Source organism: Emys orbicularis, chromosome 8 (assembly GCF_028017835.1).
Source record: "Emys orbicularis isolate rEmyOrb1 chromosome 8, rEmyOrb1.hap1, whole genome shotgun sequence".
Lineage (NCBI taxonomy): Eukaryota > Metazoa > Chordata > Testudines > Emydidae > Emys > Emys orbicularis.
In genome coordinates, this window is record NC_088690.1 from 67,935,361 (window position 1) to 67,960,334 (window position 24,974).

The 24,974-nt window shown below is 51.9% G+C and overlaps 1 protein-coding gene across 1 annotated transcript in view; it reads right to left on the bottom strand.

The window, feature by feature from the left end:
* Positions 1-10,746, bottom strand: part of LOC135882268 (myomegalin-like) — a 77,554-nt gene extending 66,808 nt beyond the window's left edge. Inside the window, exons 1-5 of the mRNA XM_065409112.1 lie at positions 9,610-10,746; positions 4,406-4,525; positions 1,060-1,179; positions 726-818; positions 338-556 (exon numbers count right to left, since the gene is read on the bottom strand). Coding sequence (XP_065265184.1) covers positions 338-556; positions 726-818; positions 1,060-1,179; positions 4,406-4,525; positions 9,610-10,746 — 1,689 coding nt within the window. The remainder of the gene's footprint in view (positions 1-337; positions 557-725; positions 819-1,059; positions 1,180-4,405; positions 4,526-9,609) is intronic.
* Between the last annotated feature and the right edge of the window lie 14,228 nt (positions 10,747-24,974).

Genomic DNA, 24,974 nt, shown 5'->3' on the forward strand with positions numbered 1-24,974 from the left:
CCTGTGTATGTAGGAACCTTTTTTTAAATCCCCTCTTCTAGCCAGAGGTGAAGTTTAAAGTTTTCAAGTCCACCCTGGCTAATCCACTGGAGAAATAGGAGTCTAGCATCACAAAAAGAAACAGGACATTTGCACCAGTTAAAACATACCAGTAAGGGACACTACTGATCCACTGTATTCAGTCTCTGCACTGATTGTGTGCACGTACTGTTGAATGTAAGCTAACAGGAAATAGACCCACTTAAGGCATTCAGCTAATAGAAGCATTATGAAGGCCAGTGGTTGCTGTCTTCATATGCAAAAACACTTGACTGTCATTTGCTGAAGCACGCCGTACCTGATTGTGTTTCCACGACACCTCTTTCAGCTGCTGTTCCTCCCGCACAGCAGCCTCTAGAAGCTGGGCAGCTCTCCTGGCTTCAGCCAGTTGGTGTTCTTTCTGCCGCTGAGCCCTCTTCAGCTTCTGCGTCTCCAGCTGGGTGCAGAAGAGCGTGTTCTGCAGATCTAGCAGTGCCATGTGCTGCTGCTGCTGGGAAGGGGATGGACCCTCCGAGGTCTGACAAGAGAGGAGAACAGAAATGTGAGTGTGTTTAAGTGTGAGCTCACAAGAGCTGTTCAGAACAATGAAGGAGCCCGTGACAGTGAAAGACCCAAGGCCTTTCAATTTTCTTTTAAAGGCAAAGGCCCCTCATTTCTGGGGGATAGAGGGGCCCACAGGGACGTACCTGCAAGTGTCCAAGCTGGCTTCTATGTAACATGTCTCGTAGTTTGGCCATGGTCTCATTCTGCCCTTCAATCACATGGTACAGCTCCTCTGTCTGCAAGATAGGGGATAGGACACCCAACCATTAGCAAGCCCCACACCCCCAGGAGTCTTGGACACAGATTGCCTCTGCCTGTTGTAAGTGCTTTGATAGAAACAAGTCACAGGAGAAATGAGCAAGGTCCAAGGATGGCTGAAGGGTTCCCTCTGAATTGCTGCTAGAATAGCATGCTTCCCTGCATCCACATTTCCTATACAAGGGCACAGCACCGGCCCCCCTCAACAGTGCTAGTTACCTCACTTTCTTTGCTCTTCAGGGCCTCGTTCAGACTCTGGATTGTACGATCTTGTCTCTGGGATGCTTCCTGGACAGATTTTAATTCAAAATTCATCTCATTTAGCTTTTCCTGCAGCAACTGAACACAGAGAACACAACGGTTTAGTTACCAAGCCCCAAGCTTCATCAAATTGCCCCTAAGAATCCCTCCACACCATACTGGGTCCACAGAGCCCAGAGGTTCCTCTTTATTTCCCCAGATCAAGACCAACGTGGCTCCCTCTGAAGTCTGGCTCTGCTGCTCTTGAGCTGGGTGGAGAGAGTAGCGACAAGGCAATGCAAGGCCTTCCCTTCTTTCACAGGGGCTGAGGCCAACTTCCAGCCATAGGCACCGACTCTGTGAGTGCTCTGGGTCTGGAGCACCCATGGGGAAAAAATGGTGTGTGCTGAGCTCCCACTGGCAGCCCCCCCCCCCCCCCCCCGTCAGCTCCCTCCCACCACCCCAGCGTCTCCCGACTGCTGGCGGGCCCTGTGGATCAGTGTCTCCCCCTCTGTCCATGCGCCTCCCGCCCGCCGCAATCAGCTGTTTCGCAGCATGCAGGAGGCTGGGAGGGAGGGGGAGGAGCGAGGACGTGGCGCGCTCGGGGGAGGAGATGGAACTGGGCAGGAAGAGGCGGGGCGGGGCAGGGTGGTGCCGGGGTTGGAAGAGGCAGGGTGGGGGTGGAGCCTTCGGGGAAGGGTGGAGTGGGGGCGGGGCCTGGGGCAGAGCTGGGGGTCGAGCACCCCCCGGCACTTTGGGAAGTCAGCACCTGTGCTTCCAGCCCCCAGTGATCCAGTCTGAGGGAGGGGTTGGAATCCTGGCCTCCGACCCCATGCATCACAACACCTTGCGCATCCACCAGGAGAGCCCTGCTTACTCTGTCTGATACTGTCTCCGACACTCAGCTGCCTAATGCCAATCCCAGTTTCAATTACTCATTTCTCCAACCCCTTCAAAAGAGTAAGAGAGACTCCAGCCCATGGTACTCCTGGAGATCTGGAACCTCCAAAACGGAACCCACATAGCCCAGAGACCACTTCCTTTCCCTCCAACTCACCCACTACAGCTAGAGCGTTACAGTTACATATTTACACTCTTCCTCCCTTTCTCCAGGTAGCACTATCCAGCCAGCCACTCACTCTTGCAGCAACTGCCTGGATTTAGGTAACACCATACTCGAGCAAATGCATGGTCCATCCAGCCCAGTGTCCTGGCTTCAACACAGTGAAATCCACATAACGGAACGTAACGGGGTGTTCACTGCAACCCGCTGCATTCAGCCTCCTGGGCCCGCTCCCCAGTGTGTCAGGACCACTTCAAGCTGGTGCAACAACCATGCTCTTTATTCCTGTGTCCAGTCCCCACCACCAAGCTCTAACTATTTACAGAGTATTTACAGGTTTGGCCTAGCACAGGCCTCAGTGGCAACAGTGTAGCAGGCTCCTGGCTCCTTCTGAGCCTACTCTCCCCTCCTGGTCTCTGCCCCACCCTCCGGATTCACTGCCTCCCAAGCATTTAGCCCCTGTTAACAAGGCTGGCAGGTGGGGCCAGTCCATGCTAGTTGCCCAGCCCCAACCCATTTCCCTGAGTGGGGCTGGAGTGGCAGGTGCTGATTAGGGCTTCCCCTGCCACACAGAAGTTTTACAACATCATGGCTGGAGGGGAAGGCTGGTTTATGGCCTGAAACATGAGTGCCAAAGCACCTCCTATGTTTTCATCCTCACTAGTGTAATAGAAGATAAATCTTTTCTCAATCCCGCTGAGCAATTGCTTCCATAATGGCATGTGGAAGTGACTTCCACAGATTAAGTTGCTTAAAAAAAGTGTTTATTTTAATCAGTTTTAAATGTTGCCTTTTAAACATCATCTTTTATTATGAGAAGGTAAATATCTGTAATGACCTTGATACCACAATGGTCCTCAAATACTCCCAAATGACCTTCTCTATACTGCTCATTAATTTATATATCTGGCACGTTACCTCTTATTTGGCTTCTTTTGAAACTAAATTGCCCTTGTCTTTTTAATTCCACACCCCTAATTATTTTCATTGCTGCTCTCTGGACCTTTTCTATTTCGGAGTTATCCTTCCAGAGGGTGGCTGGCCAAACTGAACTCAAGTGTTCCAGCTCTGGACAACAACTGATTTATACAAGGGCACTGTAACAGACAAGGTTTTACCATCCCTTTCTTAACACTGCTAAACTCTCTTTGCAATTTTGCCTGCTGCTGCATGCTGAGCAGAAGTTTGCATGGAGCTGTTCACAACGACCTCTGTGGTGTTTTCCTGATCGGTTACAGTTAATTTACAGCACTACAATGGGCATATATAAAACCAGCTATGCCTTCCCATGTGTATTCATTTAACCTGCCACTAGGCTGGCCATCTTCTTGTTCAGCTAATTTTTACTTCATGCCCTTTAAAAGCATGCCAGGGTGGGCCCCTCTGCAGACTGACCTCCTTCATCCCACACCAAAAGGAGGCCAGCTGCCTCCATGGCAACTTCCCTCTCTGCCTGCAGAAGGCTCACCATAGAGCAGGGGTGGCCAACCTGTGGCTCCGGAGCAACATGCGGCTCTTCAGAGGTTAATATGCGGCTCCTTGCACAGGCGCCAACTCCGGTGCTGGAGCTACAGGTGCCAACTTTCCAGTGTGCTACAAGGTGCTCACTGCTCAACCCCTGGCTCTGTCCCAGTCCCAGGCCCCACTCCACTCCTTCCCCCAAGGCCCCCACCCCCTTCCCCTGAGTCTGCCATGCCCTTGCTTCCCCCCCCCCCCCCGCCCCCGAGCCTCCTGCACACGACAAAACAGCTGATCGCGGCAGGCAGGAGGCGCAGGGATGGAGGGTTAGGTGCTGATCAGCGGTGCTGCTGGCAGATGGGAGACACTGGGGGCGGAGGAAACTGATGGGGGGCTGCTGACATGTTACTGTGGCTCTTTGGCAATGCACATTGGTAAATTCTGGCTCCTTCTCAGGCTCAGGTTGGCCACCCCTGCCATAGAGAAGCAGCAGCCAAGAAGCCAGAGTGGGAGGGGCAGGCAGTGGGTGGAGCTAGGGGATGTAGGCATCTTTCCTCCAATGGCTCTATGGAGGTCCCCTGGCATAAGGGAAGGTCTTTCAAACACTGCTTTAGAACTGGCATAAAGAAGGAAGTTGAATAGCATAGCTATAGGAAAGGAAGCACTTCCTAACCTGGTTGAAGGCCAATAGCACCACCTCAGTTTGGGCAACTTCCAGTGCCTGCAATGATACTTCATGGCTATTGCTAATTAAGGTAAGCGAGAATCCTCAAAGAGCTGAGCGTGCAGCCAGTGAACAAATACCTTGTTGGTGGCATCGTACTGCTGGATTTTGTCCTGCAGCTCAGCAGCATGCGATTCAGACACACGCCCACTCGCCACAGGGTCACACTGAGTCAGCTGCTGATGGTCCTCAGGCAGATTCTGGAGAGACAGAAGAGAAGTGGGTGGCCTGAGTCCTTGCATGGTTTCTATTCAGAGTGATGGTGGCCCTCCTAACATGGATTTCAAAACATCTGCTCCTTATAGCCGCCTTCTCAACATCCTGCCACGTGCACCTCCACCCTCTCTTGCTACATGTCTGGCTGATCCTTCAGGGACCTTCTGGCAGTTCCTCCTCCCCTCCCAAGGGTCTGTTCTTGGCCCACTGTTCTCCCTTTACACCCTCTCACTGGGTGATTTCATCTGTTCATACAGCTTCAACTACCATCTCCAGCCAGCAACTCACCAATCTACTTCCCCTACTCCAATCCTGTCCCTCCCGCGTGCCTTGCGGTCAGCTTAACATGGCCAGAGCTGAACTTAGCTTCCTTCTGAAACTCCATTCACTTTAGACCACCACCAGTTCCTCAGCCCATAACGCAGGATAATCGCTGCCTCCTCCCTTGCCGTCACACCCAGCCAGTCCTGACACTTCATCATCAGGATCTGACCTTTTCTGTCCGACCTGACAGCAAACACTCTTGTTCAGGTCCTTACCTCCTGTCCCTATTATTGTAACCTCCTTCTCAGGGGCCTCCCTGGCACCCACATCACCCCCTTCAGTCCATCCAAAATGTTGCTGCTAAGATCACCTTCCTCACCACAGTACTGGAACCTATTTCCCACCCTCTTTGAATCACTCAACTGGCTCCTGTCTACACAATGTCCAGCCCAGATTCTTGTAATCACCCTTCACAGTTCTCCATAACTTAGCTGACCTCCTTCTGCGCTGCCCCTTCCACTCCCAGTGATGCCAACCTCAATGTCCTACTTTATCCACAAATATCGTTGCCTGCTCCCGCAACATGCATGGAATGCCCTTTCTCAGATGATTTGTGAGGCCAACACTTCTCGTTCAGGTCCCCCCACTTGCTCCTGCCACTAGGCCTGAAAAAGTTAGCCAAGACAGACATCAATTTACTTGAAAAAGAATCACACCTTCCTTAGCGCAGCATGCTGTGGCCAGCAATCACTGGGTAATCATATAATAATTTGATTGACGCTTCTGTCATCAGCCCTCCTTACTGTCTCGCTCCTTCACATCTAATTAGGCCTGTAAGCTCTTTGGGGCTGAGTTCAGACCCACTCTGTCTAGAAGGTGAGAAGCACTCTTTCGGGTATCAGCAGCAATAGTAGACAACGGTTATCAGGGAAAATGCAGCTGCCTCCCAAATTCACTATTGCCTTCCTGCTGAGGACACACTAAAGATTTGAGAATGCCTCGGCCAGACTTTCTTGAGTAGGAGCAAGGAGACAACAAAGCCAGCTCCAGGCACCCCTACACACAGCTCACATGGCAGCTCACTTTGACTAGCTCTATCTCACTGAGTTTTCCTCTCCGATGACCATAGGAAATGGGTCCCTCAAAGGAGCAGGTGCTTCCCCAGCAACAGCAAGCGTAGAGAAGCCCTGAATGCCTGAGGGCAGCACACTGCTCTTCAGCCTTTGAACGCTGGGTATTGTTTTCTCTCTGCTGACTGATTTTTGGTTCCAACCTGCTCCTGCTTCCCCCCTCCCCCGTTCATTCTCACCTTCTTGGTCCTGTCTGATCTTCTTCTTCCTCCTCCTCCTCCTTTATTCCCCACTCCCCACCCTCCCCCCCAATGACCCTCTTCCCCTTCTTTCATCCCCCTCTTCCACTTTTCTGCTCCTGTTTCCTCACCCCCTCCTCTCATTTGCTCTCCCTCCATTCCTCTATAAGCTAAAGGGGACAAAAACTGAACCAACAAGCCTATGACCAGCACCACCCTGACCACTTTGCTTGGACGCAATATTCCTTCCCCACCCAAGCCTTTAATTTTTTCCAGTTTCAGATGTAAGCTCTTCAGGGCTGGGAGGCTGGACCGTGTTTGTACAGCAAACAGCAGGTGGGACAATGATCCTGATACACAGCAATATAAATAAATCAGATAGCAAGAGCTGCAGAGGCAGTGCTGCATTCTGTCTCTGGGTTGCAGTGAGATACGAAGCACCAACATCTCTGGTCGATTGAGGAGAGTGCACATGACCTCTGAAGGATGGAACAGCAAGGGCTGTGAGCTGAAGAGCAGAAAAAGGGGGAAGGAACCTTAAGGCAGCTGGGACAGCCAGAGATGACCCACATTCTACGAGGAGGCTGTTAACAAGAGTCAGGCTGCTGGGAAAGCAATACAAGGAGCCCTCTGCATCTGAATAATAAAAACCTAAGAGTGGCCCAAAGCACTGACTGCTGTCATAGCTAGATGAGATCAGCTAGCTGCTGTGTCACAGCTACAGTTAGTGGTTAGAAAATCAAGAATTACTGGCCACTTGTTCTTCAGTCCTTCTGCTTTTGTAATTTTTAAGAGCCTAACATCCTGCCCCAAATAATAGAGTCGAAAGGTTTAAAACAGATCATTTTGGCTGAGCTTTGAAATTTTGTCTAGATCTAGTTCTCAGCAGGGACAAGAGCCTTTGCTTGCTTGACAGCATATTTAATGCTGTAAGTGATGGGGTGAGCAATCACTTCTGAACAAGTGCCATGGACAGCAGGTAAGGTTTTAATAAAGCTCTGCACTCTGACATCCCTGCACATTGTTCAACCTGGCCTGACTAGGGGCCCTTGAGCATAGACAGGGGCTGCTGCTAGCACATCTTACAGGAGGCAGACTGTAACTCTTTAGTTAGGCTGCTGAAAAGGCACAAGGAAAAGCATAAATTCTCCCTCCTCCCCAATTACATTCTTTGAATAAATTGACACACTAGAAAATTAAAAAAAAAAAAAGAGCCATGACCAACTTAGAAGAGCCAAGTCCTGGCACTTAGGATCTACCATCCTTAATTCTTCATTACTGGGACACTACTGTACCAAAAATAGAATCTTTGCGCCCCAGAATTTTTTCTACATTGGCATTTTCTAAGTTCTCCCCACCAGTGGACCTGCAGCAGCAATAGCAGCATTAGCATAGACTTCCCACCTGTCTTTCATAACCATCATGTTGTCTAACCCTGCCGAGAGCAGGTTTGCACAGAACAGTGGTGAAAACACTAGCAGCCAGTTTACGCTAGCATTCTTGCTACTGCCTCTGGAGCTGCAAGGCTGAAAGCGGTTTTGATGTTTTGCAGAAAATGCCAGTGCCAACCAGGCCTAAGAAGTCATCTGCCTATCAGATCTTAATGCTCTGAGACATTCTAATTGTGATGAATGAACCTAAAATGATTGCTATTCCAGGCAAGGACCAAAGACAAGAAGCCTATCAGCTTCTTAGGGCAACGCAACTCCTATGATTGGCAGATTTTCATGTTAATGGAATGAGCGCAATATTTGGCTCTTGAAGAGTAGTGTTCCTACTGGGGAAAAGAAGGGAAAAAAAACATTTATACAAAAACTATTTACTTTGCTGGCAACTGTCTGACTTTCCATTTCTAGCATTAAAGCCATCTAGAGTGTGCGTAAGAGCTTTCTCCTTCTGCCAGATCCAGCACTGAAATCTGTGGAGTGCTGGTGATAACATTTTGTTGCCATGGTAAGAAATGGGAAGTTGCAAATTCAACATGAGGAATCACTGCAGAAACAGACATGTGACAAAGGCTGGCGTTTAGAAAACCCTTTGTAAGTAACTCTGAGATGTAACAAAGATAGTAAGACATGAGAGAAAGCCAAGCCATTTAAATCCATATACAAATTAATGTTTGTTCCACTCTTGAAAGATGTGCATTAAGAAAAAAAAATCTTATTCTTAATACTGTACAAATGTCCCCAGTAATGAAAAATGAGCAGTGAGGGATATAGAGACTGTAGGATAGGGCAGAAGCTGCAGCACTGTCCCTCACTAGGTTTTTCAGGTGGTGTCAGCAGATCTTCAATCATGAGCTACAAGTGGATTAGCAGTGAATTTATTGCTTTTGTCAGTTTGTGTTCCTCCATAGCACAATTTCTAGCCTGTCAATAAAGCCACATCATAGCTGATGCAGAAAGAGTACAGGTCTCTGGAAAACGACAGACTAGGAAAAGTATCAGCCACTGACTAGGAAATGTATCCACTGACTACAGTTGCCATAGTAATAAACAAGCATCTTTCTAGTCCCTAAGGCTAGCAGGCACATTAGACAGCAAGACTGCTAATGTGAATACAATTAGACTGACATGGATATTCCTGAATTGAAGCTGACTGGGGCTTTCTATTCATTAACAAAAGAGGTAAAGTAGTTACAGGTGTAGTTTTCTGGCCACATGCTAATCAGGATTTTAAAGCCTGGCAAAACAGAAAATCCAGAGCTATAAGTGGACTGGAATGTACACAGTGGGCAAGACGCCTGGAACTCCTCTGAAAGCAGAGTCTTCAACTCACAGGCTCTTTGGTGGCATCTGCCACTAATCACTTGAACTTTTTAAAGGATCAGGAGACAAACCAAGTATCTAGAATGCTAGCCCTAAAATCATCCACTGAAACAAATCCATCTCAAAGACAACAGTCTCTGTAGGTAACATACCAGTGTACCCCTGTGTGCTGTGTACATTTGAGGACTGATCCTTAGAAGGAGGATTATAGTTTAGGACTCTGTCTGAGAGGAGGAAGATTCCTGATACATCAGAACAAAGCAGTTATAAAGGCCAATAGAAATCAGCACTTAGAAGAGGTCTCTGGCAACTTACAATATTTCCTTTAGTGGAACTTATAAATTTAAACCAAGTTATAGAGAGTAGCAAGGAAAAATAAAGTAGCAGTATTTGCTTGGTAGGAAACTAGAGGCAAACTAAAACTCAAACCCACACTAGTATACAGTCTTAGGAAGGAGCAGCAGAGAGAGAGAGAGAGAGAGAGATGTGAAGGCACCAAGACCCAGAGGGCTCACTTCTTCAAAACACGGCAGGAAGACAATACCTGGTAATGGAAAAGGAACGGATTGCATAGAGGGGGTACAGTTAAAATAGTTAAAAGGCAGCTACCTATTCCTAGCCTGAGTTTGGCTACATTTAGCTATCCATATGATCTCAGCACATCTGAATCCACAGTGGTCTCAGGGTCAGTATTTTTTTTAAACTAATGTTGCACATTGACCTCTACCTGTACCCGAAGTGGCATATAATCTTCACAGAGATCATCCCACAGCTCCTGCAGGTCAGAAAGCTCCAAGGGAAAGGGTTTTGTGGCTGCACTGAGGAAACCAGAACCAGCATTCACTGAGCCAAGAAGAGCACTTCCATCCACCAGGTCATGGCTAGGCTTGGAATATGGCAGGATGGATTTCACTGGAATAGGTAACCTGCTCCCTCTGGGACTCTGAACAGGCTTGTAGTCAAAAGCTTTGATCAGGCTAAGGGCTAGCTCCAACCTATTCCCGTACAATGACGAGTTTGGAGTGGTACGGGCATCTGAGCAATCATCACACTTCTCACTCCCTTTTACACCTTTGTCTGCTTCCTCATCCTTCTGTCGTGGAGGGCTGACCTTAACCGTTGTGTCCAAGGATTCAACAGAGGACCCAGGAGTCCCTTCCTCCATGCTTTCTTCTTCCACAGGCACCTTGGCACTTGCCAAGTCAGCAGTTATAGGTTCACATACAGAAGATTCCTCGTTGCATACACTAGCTGGCCACCTGGTGGAAGGACCACAAGAGATACTCCTAGCCACCTTTCGTGGGACTCTGCAAATTGCTTCATAGTCAGCATCTGCAACACGTAATGCAGCACAGCCACGGCATCGCCTTGGGCGGTTACCCACGCTCTCCGAAGTGTGGCAGCTGTGCAGTTCTAGGATATGTTCCTCATGCTCTGTCCAGCATTCAAATCCAGAATAGGCAAAGTCCTCCTGAAGAAGGGCTGTGTATCTGACATCAGGCAGGCCAGAAATGTCAACAGTCACATCCCCAACAACTTTGTCATCAATACCAGAGTCTTCATTATTCCTCCTATACATGCTGGCAATGCAAAACTTGAGGCGATCCTTCTCCAGCAGCAGCTTCTGCAAACGCTCGATGGAGAGGGCTTCGATGCGAGCGATGACCGTGTCAAACCTGTAGATGCGGTCCAGCATGAACGCACACTTGCTGCAGGCAAATTCAGCTTTGCCATCTCGGCAGAGCTCCTTGCCCAGGACATGGGAGAGAAGCACCTGCAAGTTGAGCTTGGCAGCCGTGTGGAATATCCAGCGTCTCTGGTTGCCACAGAGCTCCCGGGCGCAAATCCGACAGATCTCCCTCATCTTCCTCTCTACCACCCAGACCCACGCCCAGGTCTGCTGGGGGAGTCCTCCCTGCTCACTCAGTATATCTCCTGGGGGCGTTCACTGGGACCCCCTCACCTCACAGGCTCCCCCCCACCTTGAGGATCCCCCTTACCCCACAGGCTGCCCCCAGGGATCCCTTACCCCACAGGCTGTCCCCCACCCTGGGGGATCCCCAATCTCACAAACTGCCACCAAGGATCCCTGACCCCACCTTAGGGTCCCCCTGACTGCACAGGCTGACCCCCTTGGGGAACACCCCAGACCCCTCAGTCTGTCCCAGGGACCCCTCAAGCTTACCCCAGAGTCCCCCTGACCCCACAGCCCCTCCCTTGGTGACCCCTGACCCACCCCACCGGCTCCCCGCTTGGGCTCGGGGACCCGCCCGGGCTGCGCGCGGCCCGAAGCCGGGGAAGGGCAGGGCGCGACCGGCCGTGAGGCGGCAGCAACCCGCCACGACTCGTCCCACCGCCCGCGAGGCGCCTCCTGCCACTGGGGCTCTTTGATTACGGCTCAGATTGCAAGATGGCTCCGCCGCGCATGCGCGCCCGGCCGGGATTTCTGGGAGTTGTAGTTTCCATCCTCTACCCACAGCCTAGTAGCGCGTGCGCAGAGGAAGCCGCTCTGCAATGCGGGCCAAAGGACGGTACAGTCTCCCCCTCCCCTCCAGTCCCAGTTCTCATGGGAGATTCAGCACAAAACCCAGGAGCCAAACAGGATCCTCAGTGCCACACAAAGCCCGCCCTCCCCCCCCCAGTGCTCCCCCTGCCAAGGCAATGCCCTCTGCAAACAGTGACCCTACTGCCAACAGTGACCCTACTGCCAGGGCCGTCTTTAGGCCGATTCCCCGGAATCGGGCCCCGCGCCTTAGCCACCTTTTTAATTTTTTTTACTCACCCAGCGGCGGTCCGGGTCTTTGGCGGCAGGGGGTCCTTCGGTGCCACGGAAGACCCGGAGCGAGTGAAGGACCCCCCGCCGCCGAAGTGCCGCCGAAGACCCAGACTGCCGCCGGGTATTCGAATCGGGCCCCGCAGTTCCTAAAGCCGGCCCTGCCTACTGCACCCCCAGCCAATTACCATGTCATGCAGTGCCACCTGCCCTACCTCCCTGAAGCCAGGGCCTCTTACCACCTGCTGTGCCAGGCACCCACAATTCACCTCGTGTCCTCACCCACTGCCAGCCACCAACCACTGTGTGCCACTTCCCACCTGTCGCCCAGCACCCGGTACGCACACATCACCAGCCTCCTGCTACCAGCAGGCTCTGGTACCACTCGACCCACACATCAGTGCCAGCCACACGTTCCACCATTGTGCACATCCCCAGCACCAGCCATATTTACCAATGGGCTTCTCATACTACCCAGCATCAAATGCAGACAGGAGTTGCCCAACGCTCAATCCTATGTGCTGCTGACCACTACCTACCAACCAAGCCCAACCAGCACTGGCTCCCTCCTCCCAAGGCTCCAGCCAACGCATCCAACACCCTGCAGCACCTAGATCCACCTGCCATACATAGGCACCCACTTCCACTGTTCCCGGTGGGTGCTTGATCCCACCCCCACCCCTGCACTACCCTCGCCCTGCCCCATTCCAACCCTTCCCCCAAGTCCTGCCCCGCCTCTTCTCCACCTCCTCCCCTGAGCATGCCGCGTCCCCGCTCTTCCCCCCTCCCTTCCTCCTGGAAAGTCCTAAGTGCCATCAAACAGCTGTTTGGTGGCGGGAAGCGCTGGGAGGTAGGCGGAGGAGCGGGGACGCAGCACGCTCGGGAGGGGGAGGAGGGGGCGGGGGGAGCTTGGCTGCCGGTGGGTGCAGAGCACCCACTAATTTTTCCCTGTGGGTGCTCCAGCCCCAGAGCACCCACGGAGTCGGTGCCTATGCTGTCATGTACCCACCATCTGCTCACACAGCTCCCTGTGCCACTATCCCAAAGCCCTGCATAATACCAGCACCCACTCTACCCAGTACTTCTAGCAGCCAAACAGCTCCTAAGGCTGTGTCTACACTGCCACTTTCAGCACTAAAACTTTAGTCGTTTAGGGGTGTGAAAAAACACCCCCCGAGTGACAAAAGTTTTAGCACTGAAAAGCACCGGTATAGACAGCGCTTTATCGCCGGGAGCTGGGCTCCCATTGCTCGTTCAGGGTGGGGTTTTTTAAACGCTGGGAGAGCACTTCCCCAGCAATAAAGTGTGACTACACTGCCCATGTCACGGCCGTGCTGTAGCGTGGGCAGTGTAGACATACCCTAAGTGTGCTGGTTTGACACCAGTGGAAACAGGAGTGATCCTTTGCGGTGCAAGCTTTCCGCAGACCAACTCCCAACAATGTGCCCTGGTTCCAAACTGGAGAGACCACACCAAGCTAGGCGTGAAAGGAGTTGTTCCAAATGAGCTTACTGCCAACAAGACAGCCAATTAACACCAGTTGTATTATCACTGATTATTTGCATTAAAGAAGCACCTAGAGGTCAGGGCCCCATTGTGCTAGGTGTACAACAAATGTACAGCAAAGAGACAGTCCTCATAGACTTTAAGGTCAGAAGGGACCATTATGATCATCTAGTCTGACCTCCTGCACAACGCAGGCCACAGAATCTCACCCACCCACTCCTGTAACAAACCCCTAACCTATGCCTGAGTTATTGAAGTCCTCAAATCGTGGTTTAAAGACCTCAAGTCCTGCCCCAAGACGCTTACAATCTAATGCCCTGTTTACACTGGCATGTTTCTGTGCAGTAAAGCAGCTTTCTGCGCTGTAACTCCCGAGGTGTACACACTGCCAAGCCACTTAGTGCACAGAAACTGCACAGTTGTAGTGCTTTAAAAAAAACCACCCCAATGAGAGGCGTAGAGCTTTCTGCGCCGGGGCTACAGCACCGCGGTGCCAGTGTAGACACCGTGGTCAATTACAGTGCTACGATTAGCCTCCGGGAGGTGTTTCACAATGCCTGTTCTCACCTCTCTGGCCATCGGTTTGAACTCTACTGCCCTGCCCTCAGGTGACCAACCATCATCCCCACTCCGTAAATTCCTTTGGAATTTTGAAAGTCCCCTTCTTGTTCGCTTGGTGATGCGTGCAGTGGTGTCAGCACATCTTTCCAGGTGGCCATGCCTGCTCCACGCACCAGGCGATCCCCTGCTTGGAGCAATACCGAGCTGCTGGACCTCATCAGCATTTGGGGAGAGGAGGCAGTGCTGTCACAGCTGCACTCCAGCTGTAGGAATTATGATACCTATGGACAGATTTCATGATGCATCACAGAAAGGGGCCATGACCGGGACACATTGCAGCGCAGGGTCAAAGTGAAGGAGCTGCGGAATGCCTACCACAAGGTGTGGGAGGCATACCGCTGCTCCAGTGCTGTGCCCACGAGCTGCCGGTTCTACGAAGAGCTGGATGCGATACTCGGAGGCCACCCCACATCCACTGCGAAGAGCACTGTGGATACTTCGGTGGCTCGTGTGTCAGTTGAGGGTGGACTGAGCCAGGAGGAAGAAATCTTGGATGAGGATGTGGACAGGGAGGCGAACCCAGAGGCAGAGGATGACTTGGAGGTCAGAGAGGCATGCAGCCAGGAGCTCTTTTCTACCCCGGAAGAGGCTAGCCAGTCACAGCTGTTGGATCTTGGCGAAGCGCAAACAGGAGGGGAGGCCCCTGGTAAGTGGATTTGATTTTGGGAATCGCTGAAGCGAGTTGTTGGGGGAAAGAGGGTTGCAGAAACCAGGCTTGTCTCCCACCGCATGCCTCGTCTGAGCGGCGGAACAGGCTGTTGATTGACTCCCTCACTTCACGGGAATCTCCCTCAGAGGATTGCCCAGGAAACTCTCATAGAGATACTGAGCAATCCACTGCCACAGGTTCTTCGGCAGAGCTGCTTTGTTTCTTGCCCCATTAACGGTAACTTTCCCGCACCACTGTGCCGTCACGGGCGGGGGGGGGTGGAGGGAAAGGATCATTGCTGCACACAGGCAAGCTGCACAGGGGCCAAGGCGGAAGCCACAGTCTTGGAGAAGACCCTCCCTTGATTCCCTGCTGAACCTCAGCAGCGAGATATCTTCCATAATGATCACATCCTGTGGAAAGTGTGGGGATAGGAATGATTATCAGGCCCCCCCCTACAGTGCTGGCTCTCCCCAAGAGCCACATGCCCAGTGTACAGCAGGGTCCGGGAAGACTGATTTACCCTGACCCTGCGGCTACTCACCACTTTGGGGGTCTTGTGGATCATATGTGCTTGCCTGGGGTCAGCCAGTTAGTGACAGGTATGTGAGTATTGTCTGTGTTTTAAATCACTGAATCAGTGTTCTCTGTGTTGCAAACAGTACTGTTTCTGTAATATGTTGCATTTAAACTTCACAGAGTTGACCTTGGGAGCCCAGCCTCCCTCTTTGGTACCAATGGCTGAACGGCTGCGCAGAATTAGAGAGTGGCCAAGAAGAACTAAGGAGGACTTTCTGTGTGATGTTATGATGCACTCCGCCGCCGAGAAACAGGAATTGAAGGAGCGGTGGGACAGCGAGAAGAGGGACTGAAAGGAGAATGCGGCACGCCAGAATGAAGCCACGGAGCAGCTCTTAAAGGTTATGGAGCACCAAGCAGACACGCTCCAGGCAATACTAGCTCTTCAAACTGAGTAGTTCCGTGTCCGCCCTCCCCTGCAGCCGCTGTCGCAAAACTCTTTCCTATGTGCCCCCCCAGACACTGCCAACACACTCTTATCAACCTCCTGGCTCCACTCTATACCCGCAGCATTCCTCTCCTCCCCCGTCACAGTCCAGCACTGTGGACTCCCACTACCCACTGCACTCAACACCCATCCATCTGCAGTTTGGCTCTGCTGAAGTACAGCACCCGCTGCATTGTACTCCAAAGGACAAGGTTGGATATGATCCCTGCATATACACAAATCTTTAGCCGTCCTGGGACCCCTCCTCCTCCTGGGACCTTCCCTTCCCCCATCCCCCTCACTGATGACGTTTTTTTTGGTTTGCCTCTCTTCTCCAGTTGTTTTTTTAATAAAATAATTGTGTTGGTTTGAAAGCAATCTTTTTTCTATTAATTGAAAGCAAAAAGCACCCTGCAAAACAACATACAATTATGTTAAACCCACATATTGCATCGTCTGCACCAATCACCTCCTAGCATTACAAGCACTGCACTCCTGAGCATAGCAACAAATATTAGTGGCTTTCAGCTTCAAATTGCTGCCTCAAGGTATCCCTTATCCTTATGGCCCCACGCTGGGTCCCTCTAATAGCCCTGGTCTCTGGCTGTTCAAACTCAGCCTCCAGGCGCTGAGCCTCTGCAGTCCAGCCCTGAGTGAAGCTTTCACCGTTCCCTTCACAAATATTATGGAACGTACAGCACGCGGCTATAAGTATAAGAATATTGTCATTGGTCAGGTCCAGCTTCCCATAGAGGCAGCGCCATCAGGCTTTTAAACGGCCAAAAGCACATTCAACAGTCATTCTGCACTTGCTCAGCCTGTTGTTGAACCGCTCCTTGCTGCTGTCAAGTTGCCCCGTGTATGGCTTCATAAGCCACGGCATTAAGGGGTAGACTGGGTCTCCCGGGATCACAATGGGCATTTCGACTTCCCCTACGGTGATCTTCTGATCCTGGAATAAAGTCCCTGCTTGCAGCTTCCTGAACAAGCCAGTGCTCTGAAAGATGCGTGTGTCATGCACCTTTCCGGACCAGTCTGCATTAATGTCTGTGAAACGCCCACGGTGATCCACAAGCGCCTGGAGAATCAATGAGAAATACCCCTTGTGATTAATGTACTCAGTGGCTAGGTGGTCTGGTGCCAGAATTGGAATATGCGTGCCATCTATCGCCCCTCCGTAGTTAGGGAAGTCCATTTGTGCAAAGCCATCTACAATGTCACGGACGTTGCCCAGAGTCATGGTCTTTCAGAGCAGAATGCGATTAATGGCCCTGCAGACTTCCATCAACACGAGTCCAACGGTCGACTTTCCCACTCCGAACTGGTTAGCAACCGATCAGTAGCAGGCTGGAGTAGCCAGCTTCCACAGTGCAATCTCCATGCACTTCTCCAACGGCAGGGCAGCTCTCATTTTCCAGTCCTTGCATTGCAGGACTGGGGTGAGCTCATCACACAGTCCCATGAATGTGGCTTTCCTCATCCGAAAGTTCTGCAGCCACCAGTCGTCATCCCAGACGTGCCTCACGATGTGATCCCACCACTCAGTGCTTGTTTCCTGAGACCACAAGCAATCTCGTGTCATAGCTACTACATGTGGTGAGATCAATGTCACACTCCTCTTGCCTTTGTAGTTTAAGGAATAACTCCACTGCCACTTGTGACGTGTTGGTCAGAGCAAGCAGCATACTGGTCAACAGTTCGGGATCCATTCCTGCAGCCTGAAGAGGCAGGGCGCGCAGTACACAAACCGTTGAAAGATGGCGCCATATGTGGACGGAAGCACAGGGATTGCTGGGATGCGAGGCAATGCATCACGGAGCATTGGGACAGGATACAGGATGCCCTGCGACCCCCTCTGCCTTCCCACAACTCTTAGCAGCAGAAGAGAAAGAGATGCTCTGTGGGATAGCTGCCCAGAGTGCACCGCTCCGAATACCGCTGCAAGTGCCGCAAGTGTGAACATGCTATTGCGCAGGCAGCTGACAGTGTGAACACACAACAGCGGTTTCCCTTCAACGCTCTCTGAGCAGCGCTGAAACTCCTAGCGCTGTAACTCTGCCAGTGTAGACATGCCCTAAGTGTAAGACAACAAGCAGATGGATACAGCAGACAAAGGGGAGAGTGCGACCCAGGGATCTCTTGATGCCAAGTGGCAGTGGGCACAGGGGATGCACTGGATTCTACAGGGATCCCTAGGTCAGACATATACACAATAATTCACTAAGAGGTCTCTCTCTCTCCCCAAGAGCCCACTGGTCATCATAATCATTGCAAAATGTGTGTATGGATAATGTTTAAGGAGTTAGATAACCGTACTGAAAATTGTTCTTAAAATCTGGGAGGTGAGGCAGGTCATGAGAAGGTGACAAACCTCAGACATGTTTGTTACAGGCAGGAAGTGACAGATGCTTATCTCTGTTTCTGGTCAGGTGTGTATTGGGGGCCTCCTGATGAATGCCTGTTCACCTACTGAACCAAATGCCAATCAAGAGATTGTGAAATCTTCATGAAAGGAAACTTTGGCCTTGGCTACACTTGGGACTTCACAGCGCTGCCGCGGCAGCGCTGTGAAGCGCGAGTGTAGTCGCGCAGCCAGCGCTGCGAGAGAGCTCTCACAGCGCTGTATGTACTCCACCTCTCCGAGGGGAATAGCTTGCAGCACTGCGAGCGAGCGTGCAGTGCTGCAGGCTCTGATTACACTGGCGCTTTACAGTGCTGTACTCGCTGCACTCAGGGGGGTGTTTTTTCACACCCCTGAGCGCAGCAAGTTGCAGCGCTGTACACCGCCAGTGTAGCCAAGGCCTTATTGGAAGAGAATGGATTGTGGGGGTATAGCTGAGGGTCAGAGAGACACCTTGGATCTTTCACATGGGAGGCAAGCTGACAGCATGACATCCTATGAACAGAAGATCACAGCCAGCACTAGCTGTAAAATGCAGGAAGAGCTTTGCTCTGTAAGGCATGACAGTAACTAGCTAAGTACATCTAGGTTCAAGAATGCGTTATGATTTTATATATAACCAGAATATTCTAATAATTCTACTTGCTGTCACTTGAATCTCTAGCCTTTGTTAAATAAAACCTGTACCTGTTTTCACTATAATCATATCTAAGTGCTAGGTGTGAAGCAGCATGGTGATCTGAGGTGGGACTGGTAAGCTGGGGTACACGGCTTCTTTGGGAGCAGTGCATCGGTGAATCCTGCGAGGGGCCAGTGGATCAGAGGCTGGACATTCCAGGGAGATGCTCGGGGGTTGGTGTGTGCCCACCGCTAACCTGGAGAGAGAGAGAGCAGGGCCTGTGTAGGCCTAGAGGGCATTACTTGTGTTGCCATGGCAGGTGGAGTTGGGGAGCTGGCCTATGGCCTCCTCACGCTAATGGTAGGTGGTAGCCAGGTATCTCAAAGCCCTGGATACTCCTGGGGAAGCATGATAGGGAGCACAAGGAAACAGTGAGACAATACTGGTCAGCATTTGATACAAAGGTCTCAGCACACTGGCTGCCTAACCCGTTGGGTTTCTCGGAGGCCATGGCAGAGTGGAGTTTGATGGAGGGGTTTGGAGGACGGTAAGTGGGATGCTCCTTCCAAGCGGAAGGGTCACAGAGGAGCCTGTTGAAAATGTTTGAAATGGGCAATGGAGATGGGCCCCACTCCTGGCACAAAGGCTGGGAATTGGTCTCTCAGTTCTGTGTAAGATGGGGGTGTTGCGATGTGGACCCTGGATTTGCATCTCCAGACTGACGCTGAGAAGGCCACTGCAGAGCACACACTGGCCGATGCAGGCAGGGTTTGGGCTGAACAACTTCGTGAAAATTAGAAAAAAAGTTTGATAAAAAACAATTAACGGCTAGGGTGACCAGATGTCCCGATTTTATAGGGACAGTCCCGATTTTTGGGTCTTTTTCTTATATAGGCTCCTATTACCCCCCAACCCCTGTCCCGATTTTTCTCACTTGCTGTCTGGTCACCCTATTAACGGCAGAGTAACAAATCGGCAACCCCACAAACCCAAGTACGCAGCCATGGAGGAGATGGGAATCCGAATGGGGGCCCAGTGCTTCCAGCCCTTTGTGTACAGAGAGGAGGAGGAGGTGGGGTAATGGACTGCCTCATCTGCTGAAGGAAGAGGCAAGTACAGGGACCCTGATTGGTTGCCCTTCCACAGGAGGTGGGGTAATGGACCGCTCAGGTGGAGAGTCCCCTTGAGGCACGCACAGATTTCCCCTGGGGACCCATAAACAGGTTAGAGAACTTGTAATCTACGGGAAAGACCCATGGAGTTGGCAGATCAGTGTGCCAGCTGCCAAGGCACGACCTGTGCCCTGGGGCACCAAGCTGCTCCCACACTGTGTGACCCGGCAGGGCGGATGGCACCTCACTGCAGAGCATGGAAGCGGAGCTGCAAAAGGGAGGCTTTTTCATGAGGTGTTTTTAGCAGGCAGAAGCGTTGGCTGACTGGGGGCTGGCAAAGGAGGAACAGCCTGCATCCTACTGTAGCTCCCCAGCTCGTGACTGTGCTCCAGGCTCAATAGCCCTTTTGTTTGCAAAGAAACCACTCCACATGTAAACACAGCGAAGTGGAGCTGCTGAACTGAGCCAGGTTTAGCCACACAGCAGGAGCCCACAGCTCAGGGAGCTGAGCTTTCAAGCCAGTAGATGGTGTCAGATCCTGGGCCAACTGGAACCAAAGCTCTCAATGCAAGAAAGGCCTTGAGGCATGGACCCCTAGGGTTTTCTACAGCACCCAACACCATCCTAGTGAGCGCACCACCACCACCAGCACCAAACACCCACAGGCTCAGCTTAGAAACTGGAAGCGCCAGAGGATTAGTGAAGAACAATTTTGCTAATAAGAGATAAGAAGAAACTACATGGTTCAAGCTGAGCCCAGTAGCCCTGGGGCCAGTGGTAGCCAATACAGCGATCCTGGGGAAGCAATTTCCCTGACAAGGTCAGGCTGCTGGAGCAACAGGGGGCACCAATGTTCCACGGCAAGAACTACTGTGAGACCCCAGCTGCCAACCACCTCCCCCACCCCACCCCGGAACCACAGTGTGGGGGACCTGCACCGGCCATGTGCAAGAGCCTAGGCCCAAGAGCAGGGATCTGTTGCAATTAGGATCTCTAAAGAATATGTCCCTTTCCTTACAAGCAGCATTTCAGCTGCCATTATTAAAGGGCTGCGCCTCCTGGTATTTTGACATTACCAGGAATACCTCAAACCAAAGAACCACAGGTGAGTTAATTCCTAATATCAGAGTCTTGCATTTGCCAAAAGATTTCTGAGTACCACTGTCAAACCCTTTCCAGGAACACAGGCCAATCAGGATGGAGAATGTGCTGCCCTCCCAGGTGTTCCATATGTCCAAGGTTGTTAAATCTCAGTTCAGCTCCAAGTCTGATATAAAATATAAACACGTCCCTTTCCCCCAAGCACCACCAACAGAAATCGACATCACCGATCAGTAACAGTTCTGTGCATATGCTACATCCACAAACCCAGGTTCATCTTCCCTCTCAATCCTTGCTGCTTTGGTGTCTCTGTATCCTCGAGAGAGCCTGGGCCCTCTTCATTGATGTTGGGGCTCATTCTCTATTGCCCTTCCCACAGTCTCTGTACCTTAGGATGCAGGCAGTGAAGCTTGTCTAGGCATAACTGCCCAGCATAAGCCTCCAAGAATGTGGCTTTGAGGAGGCAATATATTCAGAGAACTCCCCCAGCTGCTGGTTAGTAATCTAGTTTGATCCTTTCATGGCACTGAAAGCCTTACTGATGCTTGGAGCTAGCTTTTCAGAGGGTATTTTAAGACCTCAGTTTAAAACTGCACATGCAGGCAATAATTAGGAAAGCAAGAAACATTACAGGATTAGACCATAATTCCCTACATATTATGGTCTAATTCTGTAATTTTTCTCTTTTTTCTTTTGCTTTTCATAATTGTAAACAAGCCACAAGGCAGCAAGACAAGCCCAGATGTACCAGAGATTGGAAAATGCAAAGTTATTACAGGCTCATTAGCAGTTTCCTGGCTAGAGTGATTATCAAGGTCTTCTGATTGAAGCTCAGCAGTTTAAAGACTGAATTCTGCCCTCAGTGACACCTGAGCAATGTTAGACTGAGGGTATCTGAGGACAGAAGGCACACCTGGCCTCAGACCGAATTCCCATCTTTTAGGGAAAGGCACCACCCACTGCCAAGCAGGGGAATCTAAAGATTTCCTTTGAGGGGATCAGGAGGCAGCTTCCAAACCAGACTATTACATGCATTTCACTTCAGCACTGGAGAGATGAGGGTTGGTTGGGTTTGACATATTTACCAAATTGTCTTGTTTTTCCTTCACTTGTCAGTTTTGACGGGGTTGTTTTTTGGGTGGGTGAGTCATTTGTTGCATAAATATGCCAGACAAGGATTAACCCCCCCACCCCCCGAAAGCAGATGTCCTTAGAAACTGGGTCCAGCCTTCCCACCAGGAAGTCTCAGAGTGTTGCTACCCTAGAACTTGCACCAGGTCTGCCTAAGGTAGGGTTACCATTCATCCGGATTCTCCCGGACATGTCCGGCTTTTCTGAGTTAAAAATAGCGTCCTGGGGGAATTTGTAAATGTCCGGATTTCCCCCCCATGCAGAGCGCGCGCGGCTGACAGGGCAGCCGGCCGGATCGTGCCACTCGCACGGGGCTCTGGCAGCCAGAGCCCCTCCTCTGCTTCCCCCTCCTCTCCCCTGCTGCTTGAGATCACTCCCCTCCTCCCACTCCCTCTCCCTGCATTCGCAGATCGCGGACGTTCGCAACGGGCCTCCGGCAGTCTAGAGCTCCTCCCCCTGCTCCCCCCCCCCCGCTGCCCAGCGCGCCACTCTGCGGGGGCGGGAACCGGGCTGTGTGCTCTGCTGGGGAGCACGGCAGCGTGTCGGGCTCCACGTGGAGCCCGACATGCTGTTCTGAGCAGCACGGTAAGGGGACCAGGGGGTTGGAGAAGGGGCAGGTTGGGTTCTGGAGGGAGCAGTCAAGAGACAGGGGGAGGGTTGGATGGGTCAGGAGTTCTGGGGGGGGGGGTGCTGTCTAGGGGTGGGGGTGTGGATAAGGTTTTGGGCAGTCAGGGTACAGGTAGGGGGTAGGGTCTCAGGAGGGGGCAGTCACGGGACAAGGAACAGGGAGGCTTAGGTAGGGGGTGGGGTTCTGGAGGGCAGTTACGAGCAGGGGTCCCAGGAGGGGTAGTCGGGGGACAAGGAGGGGGGGGTTGGGAGTTCTGGGGGGGGCTGTCAAGGGACAAGGGTGGGGAGAGGGATCGGAGCAGGCAGGGGACATGGAGCAGAGGGGTTTAGATGGGTCGGGAGTTCTGGGGGGGGGGCTGTCAGGGGGTGGGGAGTGGTTGGATGGGGTGTGGGAGTCCCGGGGGTCTGTCTGGGGGTGTGGATAAGGATGGGGGCAGTCAGGGGACAGGTAGAGTCCTAGGGTGCCAGTTAGGATGAGCGGAGGGTCTCAGGAGGGGGCAATCAGGGGACAAGGAGCAGGGAGGCTTAGGTAGGGGGTGGAGTCCTGGGGGGCAGTTAGGGGCAGGGGTCCCAGGAGGGGACAGTCAGGGGACAAGGAGCGGGGGGAGGGTTGGGGGTTCTGAGGGGGGCGGGAAGTGGGAGGGAGTGGGAGGGGCAGGGGCGGGGCTAGGGCAGGGCTCCTCCCATCCTCTTTTTTGATTGTTGAAATATGGTAACCCTAGCCTAAGGTGCAGCTATAGGAGAGTCACCGGTGTGGCCTTTGCTACCGCTGGCTCCAGGCAGCAGGAATTACCGCTTGGAGTGTTTGTTCATCAAAATGCAAGGCAGGAACTGCCAGCCCCAGGCTCCATCTAGTTCAGCCCCTGACAGTAGCCAGGAGCAGACGCTTCAGCAGAAGGTGCAGAGAACCACCGGGAGGAGAATTATGGACTCACTCAGCACAGGGGAAGTTCCTAGCTGTGTCAGAGGCTGGTTTATGTTCCGAAGCAGGAGGGTTTGTATCCTTTGTACAGTGCATTTCAAGAGAGGCCTGGACGCTGAGATGAGCTGCAAGAACCTCCCCAGTGGGATGTTGTTTAATCACACTCAGCTCTTGGCCTCAGTGAGATCTTGTGGCAGTGAGTTGTACAGGTTAACTGAGCAGTCTGTAAAACAGTGTGTCCTCAGGTAGGTTTAATTTGCTGCCTTTGTTTCCCTGAATGCCCTTCAGCCTTGTATTGCAAGAGATATATAGAAGTGCCACTTACCTTCCTTGAGAGCCTGAGTTTCTCTCCTTCCCCTGCACTCATCACTTCCAGCCATACACTCTGCCCTTTCCCAGTATGCACTGCTGCAGAGGCCCACAATTTCCCTTGTGATTCCCAGCATTCCCCCAGCAATGATGAAAGCAGGGAGCTTCACTCCCAAGTTCCCATCACAGGCCCTGAACAAAGGCAGCCGGTTGGGTTGGCTTCCAGTTGCCATCCCATGACCTCGTTCTCCACATGCTAATCTGGGAGGGGCTAGTACTAGCTCCGAAGATTTCCCACACCAGTTTTAAAGGGCCAGTACACCCCATTGCAATGCCTGACTCCAATCTGAGCTCCTACCCTGGGAGGCAAGGCAAGTCCCTCCTGCAAAATCCTATTGTCCTATCTGCACAGGATACAAGGCCTTGGCTAATGTACCTGGAGACCTATAAAGAACTGGATGAGTGCTAGGCATTAAATCACCACAGAATCCTGCCCCAGGCAAAGCCATTGTAAGAGAGTTAGAAAATAATTCTACCCCACTGCCTGGTCCACACTTACCAGACAAACTGTGCCAGTTCACTTCTGGTGCCACTCCACTGAGGTGACAGAGGGACACCTGGCCCAGTGCCTCCACCCAGGTCAGCAGGAACTGGTTTTAAAGCAGTCTCCTAACAGGGGTAAAGCTTGTGGACAGGAAGGGACTGGGAGAAAAGGCCCCCAAATCATGGCTGCTCTCCCCCGCTCTCCCCCCCCACACACACACACACAGAGCCTTATGAGTTAAACCCAACCTACTGAGTGATTTGCTAATTGGTGCATGAAGTGTGACCAGGGGCCCCAGTGCCAGGTTTCCACTCGCAGAAAATAGATTTGGCTCAGATGGGCTGAGAATAACCATAAAGAACACAGTGCCACTCGGCTCTTATCAACCCAAGATTGCAAAGCCCTTTACAAAGGAGGCCAACACCAATACCACCATTTTATCGATGGGGAACCTAAGGTACACGGCAGGGAAATGACTTGCCCCAGGTCACCCAGCAGGCCAGTGACAGAGCTGGGACTAGATCCCAGGAAATGGCCCAGCTACATGTGTAGCAGGGACGTGTTGGGAGGCCTCAGCCTATCCCCTGCACAGCTCCCATCTCACCTGCACCTCCATTTCTCTGGGCTCCTCCAGACGCTGCAGCAGGTTCTGCTTCTCTGTGGCCAGCAACTCAATGAGCTGCTCTCTGGCACTTAGCTCCTGGATCAGCTCTTCAATGCGTCTGCCAAGGAGAAAATGGCTTAGTTACCTTGGGAAGAAGAGGAGGATCT